Source organism: Ostrea edulis, chromosome 6 (genome assembly GCF_947568905.1).
Source record: "Ostrea edulis chromosome 6, xbOstEdul1.1, whole genome shotgun sequence".
NCBI classification, from domain to species: domain Eukaryota; kingdom Metazoa; phylum Mollusca; class Bivalvia; order Ostreida; family Ostreidae; genus Ostrea; species Ostrea edulis.
In genome coordinates this window covers 53041931-53049430 of record NC_079169.1, presented here as the reverse complement: position 1 = coordinate 53049430, position 7500 = coordinate 53041931, and the positions used below count along the sequence as shown (strand labels likewise).

General features: G+C 34.2%; 1 protein-coding gene across 1 annotated transcript in view; it reads left to right on the top strand.

The window, feature by feature from the left end:
- Positions 1–7500, top strand: part of LOC125645535 (myeloid differentiation primary response protein MyD88-like) — a 22524-nt gene that overhangs the window by 5601 nt on the left and 9423 nt on the right. Inside the window, exons 3-5 of the mRNA XM_048871100.2 lie at positions 1932–1997; positions 4879–5071; positions 5756–5847. Coding sequence (XP_048727057.1) covers positions 1932–1997; positions 4879–5071; positions 5756–5847 — 351 coding nt within the window. The remainder of the gene's footprint in view (positions 1–1931; positions 1998–4878; positions 5072–5755; positions 5848–7500) is intronic.

Here is a 7500-nt window from a genome sequence, read left to right as displayed (position 1 = left end):
ATAAAAATTTGAAATTCATGATGATTTGCATAAATTAAGGAAGATAAGAATTCCCTATTGTAGGTTATTTTAGGTAAATTTCAATCTTCAGTTTTTAAAATTAAGCTTGTAATCTTATCCAGGTTAGAGGGGTGGTTTTTAAAAGTTTGTCTCTACAATGGAAATATACATATTAGTAGCATTAAGTTACAGCATTTTCTTGTCATCTAAGTGAACATGGTGAAATGCTTGAATAAAAACGAATACAGTGTCAATAAAATTTCCTGATTTTTGTAAGCAGGAAGACCCAATGTGATTTATATTCCTTTTTATTTACACATGGAAAATAAGTAATCGTTTTAAAGTTTATTGGCTAAATTATGGGTGAACAGGTAACTTTCAGAAAATACCCTTCCATGTATTCATTCAATAACACTTTGAATAAGTTCCATAACCAGCAGAGTTTGTTCAATGATGATCTCAACAAAGTTAGTAGGTATTTATTTGCTTTAAATACTGTGAGCTGAAACATGTGGCCTTGTTGTGGTGACATTGGACATAAAACTATTGTTTGGATGTAAATGGCTGACTTAACATGCTTTTAAAATTGGTGTCGAAGCACAAAAGGTTTACTGGACAATGGCTCAGAGTACCTAGTAATTAATATGTCTGTCTATCCATCTGTAATGTAGATTAAAGGTTTTAAGCGGGTCATTCATATAGGTTTATATTATTTGAAAACAAAGGTGTTTTAAATAGACATATGTTTAATGTGATCAGAGATTGTCAGCGATTGGTAGATATCATTTTCTACTAAGTTCTGTCTCAGAGTTTTTAAAGAAAAATGTACGATGTCATGTCTTGGCACTGTCATCTGTGTGCACCATTTTCTCAAAAAATAACCCCCCCCCACCCCCCCACCCCCCCCCCCCCCCCATAAAAAAACCAACTACTGAATCAGTTGACAATATTTTTATACTACAAGTCACCTGTTGAACATGAACACTGCTGAATCAGTTGACCATATTTTTATACTATGGCGACTTGTTGAACATGAACACTGCTTACCATAGTGCTTTATTATATACAGATATCTTTACAGTAAACCCAAGTGGAGTTGTTCTATTTGATGAATATTGTTAGATTTCAGTAAAACACAGTTATAGCAAACCCCCAGGGCCAGCAAAAAACAAGTTACTTCATTATACAGTAAAACAGGGTTATAATGAATTTCCAGGGCCAGCAAAAAACAATTCGTTCTAACCAAACTTCATTTCTCCAATAGAATTTTCCTTATTTTCCTATCCTAGTGGAGTGAATTCCACTTTGCAATCAGCATTAATTCATTATATATGTGTTTAACTTTATCACCTGAAATGTGTCTTTTGACTTTATATTTACGGTTGAGTATTCAGTGATTGGGTGGTGGATCTTTGACTGCATGGGGAGTGGTATTTACCACCCCTGTGAACAGTGTCATTTGTGTCATGCAAACAGATCTTGTTTAATTTATATTAGAATATCATTTTATTATAATACTGTTGGTCATATTTTCAACATGGGTCATTGAAAGGATGTCTGAGAAGACCAGGCTCTGGGGCATAGAACTTAGACAAGCTTGTTTTTAATCTAAGTCTCACTCTCATAAAACTTAGCCATTGCTGATTTTTAATATATTAAGTCTCACTCGCATGAAACTTAGACAAGCTTGTTTTTAATCCAAGTCTCACTCTCATAAAACTTAGACAAGCTTATTTTTATTTAAGTCTCACTCTCATAAAACTTGACAAGCTTGTTTTTAATCTAAGTCTCAATTTCATAAAAGAAACAAATAAATGAAAAATGAGCTCATCTAAGTTTTATGGCTCTGGGACCTGATTATCTAATTCCAGTAGTTTGGAGTGGTTGGTCAGACAGCCTGGTTGTTGATTGTTTTCTGTTCTTCGTTTCAGTGACTTCTACAGAGACAGCTGTAGACCACCATGTGGATGAACTGTGCATTCTCTGTAAAGATGATGGTGAGTTTGCTTTAGTATTCTGATCTATGTCTACCACCTGAATCAAATAATGAAAAACAGCCTGTTTATTAGTTTTGTTCACAAATTAACATTGAATTAGCATAAGACTAGTGTTGATTATTGATGGCATTATATCTATGTATTGAATTTTTGATTTAAAAACTCTTTAATTAATATATATTAAAACTGTAGTGTATTTTTATAAGCATTCTGACTTTCACATTTCTGATTGCTTCTCCGAGTTTTAGTTATTAATTTTCATAAGTGATAAAATGAATGAGCAATTACTTGTTGGTGTAAATTTAAATCTGAGCAGTGTTTTTTCTTGTTCTAAGACAGGTGTATAGTATAGGTATACTGTTTTGTTTTTGTTACAAACTTCAAAGCAATACAGATATGTTTTGCAGGTATACAATGTATACACAGTAAATCACAGTTATTGTGAACCTCCAAGGCCAGCAAAAATGTTCATTATAACCCACAGGCAATTGCATCGCTTGGGGGTCGAATTTACTATATACAGGGCTTTCAAAAGTAGCCGGTAGCCGGCGGATTTCCGCCGCCTATAGTAACATTAGGTGCCGGCTACTTTAGTGACAAAAATGTATGTGCAATGAAAAAAACTTTTATAAAACTTTAAACATCTTCCAAACTTTAGTAGACTCAGAAATCGCGGCTGTATCAACCAGGATGTAAAAACGTGTTTACTTGCGCTAAATTTAGTTCAGGTAAATACCGGCACCTGATTGGTCGTCTGTTGGTGTAGAAAATAATACGTCAATTGCAATAGTCGGAAAGCCTCGGATTTACCCGAGTCGTGACAACACAGACGAGAAGTTCCGAAAGATAACAACAAGTCCTGAACGTAAAAATCAATGATGTTGACAGAATGAAGAGAACAAATACCCTGTTCAGTTTCGGCTTTAAAAAGGCCAGAAGTGAAAGTGATACGAGTATAATATCAATCAACAATTTTAAAGCGAAAACAGAATTTAATCAGGAAAGATTTCAGACTTGTTATTCTTTTTAAGGTAGTACTCTACATCGTCATAATGGTTGACTTCCTTTAAAAACATGGATGAAAAAATCGATATCAGCAATATTTGTCTTTTCCTTTTCTATTTAAATACCTAGCCGAGTAGCTCAGTGGGTTTGAATACCAACTGCTGAACTGTAGGTCGCAGGTTCGAGTCCAGCAGGGGTTTTAAATTTTTTTCAGATTACCTCTACTAAAACTGTATTTTTTGACTAAATAAAGTAAATTTGAAAATTTCCAACTTCAAAATATTGTTGTACATATCCTCCACTTTTCATCTACATCAAATTTCTCTGGTGTAGCATACCTCCTTAATTTGCAAATGCCCATGTGCTATTAAATAAAAACGAAAGTAGAATTTTTCAGCACAAATTCGCTATGTTACCAACAAATCTGTAGCTGTTAACTTGAATTTGTGGAAAAATAAAATTATAGGTCATTTAAATGTTACTTATTAATTTGTAATAAAGATTGTTTGGGTTTTATTTTAAAAAAAATATTGGGGTGAGCAAAACATGCAGTTTAGTTCATTTCAACAATACTTTCTGCATGTAGAAACTTTCTTACAAAACAATTCAGTCTTATAAGCTTTCAGTACAAATGTAGAAATAAAAGTGAAAGTTTCTGTTCAAGCAAAGACACTTAAAAATTAATTGATACAGCATTGCAAAAAATAATTACATGTAGTTATCTTGATGCACTTTATTTTTCATTTTGCATCAAAATTAGTACTTTGCAATGTTGAATTTTTTAAGTCTTTGCATGAACAGAAAATTTCACATATGAAACAATAAATTCATGGCAAAAGTAAAAACTTCAGGCAAAAAAATGACAATTTCAAAGCTGCATTTAAGTGCCAGGAAACCGCCAGAATGCAGGATTTTGCGTCATTTACCCCAGAGCTTCTGGGGGCCTTGAGCGGCCCCCAGACCCCCGGCCGTAAGGGCGCCGAGCATTGGATCGCCTTCTACTTTTTCATTTTAGCCTCCTACTTTTAAATTTGTTGAAAGCCCTGTATATAAACTCTTTATATAGTAAATTCAACCCCCAAGTGATGCAATTGCCTGTGTTATAACCAAACTTCATTATGTCCAGTAGAATTTTTTATTCTTCTTCTCTCATATTGGAATAGATATCACTACACAATAAGTGTGAGTTTGTTGTAAGGTAGTATGTTATATGCATGTTTTACTGTACTTGTATAAGAACCTTTTCTCTGTAAATGCAAGTCCAATGCCTTTTAAGAAACATTTTGATTTTTATACCTGAACATTAAAGTAACATGGAATAATGTGGTGAATATGAGCTTTGTTTTAGGCAACATATTTAGGAAATCTCTCGAGAACAGTAAATGCTGATTGGGAATGGATCCCATTTAATGTGAAATTTCTTGAAAGATTGTTTACATTTGTTATGAATAAGAATATAGTCTTATTTTTGTGCAGTAGTTTGATTTTCCTGGCATAATGTAGGAAAAAACTTGTTAATTCAAATAGAGCGAAATCACATTTTGCTTAAAATTAGGAAAATTAAAAGTCGTTCTGTACTTAATCTTCTCTCTCTCCCCTCTCTTTCTTTATCATGAAAAATCATAATACAAGTTCTATTCAATTGTACATATTATGTACTTTAATTATACTTTTATGAAAGGAAAAAAAAAAGAATCATACAAAAGGTTGTTTACGGTACATGTGTATGTTTCTGTTTCGTAGGACAAGGAGACAGACACCCTGTACTTTGATGCTATGAATTCAAGATTTGTCTAATTCATTGGGCAGTAGACCCTCCCCTCAACAATCCCATTATTTCGATGCTTTAAACACTAGATTTTTTTTTAAATTTTAGTGGAGAAGGGCATGCCTCAGTACTTTGATGCCTTTGTGTGTTACTCGCCTATCGGGGAGGATTTGACTTTTGTGAAGGAGATGATCACTAAGCTTGAGAGTCCGCCTCACAACCTGAAGTTGTTTGTGCCCTGGCGTGATGACCTGCCAGGGGGCTCGCGCTACGTTATCGATGCCAGGCTTATTGAAATGAGGTGGGGCATCTTGTTTTCAATAAGGTTAACTATAGGGCTGAAATGATACGCCCCTTCACTATACGATACATATTGCAATACTTATACCACGATTCAATACTTTCAATACGATACAATTTACAGAAGAAACCAATAATAACATTGAAGAAAAATTTAATTACCAAGATTAACAATCATAATTACAATAGCAAAATGTTTCCAAATTGCCAACGCCTGTTGTCTCTGTAGTTTAAACTGATAAAGTTCATTATTATTCTCGTAAGACTCAAGGCAAACAACAGTCTGAACGTTATTCGACGCTATTTTGTCCCTCATGCAGATAGAAATGATAAGTACAGGCTGAGCCTGATGTGTTTTACTGAACCATATTGTAATAAAAGTATCGGACCAAAAATCGAGGCAATGAATTGGACATTGAATTGAGCATTTATATTTAACAGCATCGATATTTTGGTGAATTGTTTCAGCCCTAGTTAATTAGCATTTTGCATAATACTGGTTTGCATTGAAGAGAAGAATATGTCTCTTAAAATGTCATGTTTGGAGAGTGGATTCATTTTTAATAAGATGTCACTCCAAATGCATTTGATGTTTTTAATTGATAAATATTAGATATCTCACAATTGTGATTAAAAGAAGTCATCATTATGTGTTACTAACGACTGAATCGTTTCACATTTTCAGGTGCCGCCGTATGGTGATCATCATGTCTAAGAATTACCAGAACAGCGCTTCTGCAGACTTTCAGGTCAAATTTGCCCATGCTTTGTCTCCAGGTATTTTTTTCATACAATCAAATGAGAGTCCTACACTTTTTAGCTCACCTGAGCTGATCGCCTGTTGTCCGTCTGTCTGTCTGTCCGTCTGTAAACTTTTTACATTTTCACTTCTTCTCCAGAACCACTGGACCAATTATAACCAAACTTGGCCAAAAACATCCTTGGGTGAAGGTTTTTCAAGTTTGTTCAAATGAAGACCAATGCAAAGGGGAGATAATCACAAAAATGCAAAAATAGGGTGGGGTCATTTAAAAATCTTCTTTTTAAGAACCATTGGGCCAGAAGAGCTGAAATTTATATGAAAGCTTCCTGACATAATTCAGATTTAAGTTTGTTAAAATCATGGCCCCCGGGGATAAGATGAGGCCACAATAGGGGATCAAAGTTTTACATACAAATATATAGGGAAAATCTTTAAAAATCTTCTTCTCATAAACTACTGAGCCAGAAAAGCTGATATTTACATGAAAGCTTCCTGACATAATGCAGATTCAAGTTTGTTAAAATCATGGCCCCCGGGGGTATGATGGGGCCACAATAGGGGATCAAAGTTTTAAATACAAATATATAGGGAAAATCTTCTCAACAACCACTGAGCCAGAAAAGCTGTTATTTAGATGAAAGCTTCCTGACATAGTGCAGATTCAAGTTTGTTAGACTCATGACCCCTGGGGTTAGGATAGGGCCACAATAGGGGATCAAAGTTTTACATAACTAATAAATAGAAAAAAAATATTTAAAAATTTTCTTTTAAGAACCATTGAGCTAAAGAAGTTTACATTTGCACAAAAGCTTCCTGACATAGTGCAGATTGAAGTTTGTAAAAATTATGGTCCCCGGGGATAAAGTGGGGTCACAGTAGGGGATCAGAATTTTACATACAAATATATAGGGAAAATCATCAAATATCTTCTTCTGAAAAATCACTGGCCAGAAAAGTTAAAATTTACATGAAAGCTTCATGACATAGTGCAGATTCAATTTTGTAAAAATCATGGCCCTTGGGAGTAGGTTGGGGCACAATAGGGATCAAAGTTTTAAATGCGAATATATAGGAAAAATCTTTATATATGTGCCAAGGTGACTCAGGTGAACGATGTGGCCCATGAGCCTCTTGTTTGGGTCATATTTTGTCTTTTTCCATAGAAAAATCCTTTTTTATGCCCCTGCAACCAAATTTTGGGTCATACTGCTTAACCCTGTTTGTGTGTCCCACATTGAGTACATGGTTTTTCAGTCTTCAGACTAGTACTTGTATATCTATGAAGGTTGTACATATTGGCAGGAATTTAGTTATCATTTTCACAAGTTGCATGACTTTCTTCATACACAGACCATGGCTTGTTCAAATATCTCTTGCAGCTTTCAAGGTAGAACCTCTATATTAAGCAGGATATTGGTTAATTGAGTGATGGGCCTCTTGTTAACTTTGAATATGATGAATTTGGAACAACAATAAAACAGAAATTGTCCTGCTAAGCATAAAATGTGTTTTTCAAACACAAAACTTTACTTCAGCGTCAGTTTTTATGCGTCTGTCTTTAGACGTTTCTGTTTTTATTTTCATTTTTCTGTCACATATCAAATGGAAACTTGCCATGTAATTTGTATGTGTGTCACTTTAAATCATGTTACATTTTTTATTTATTT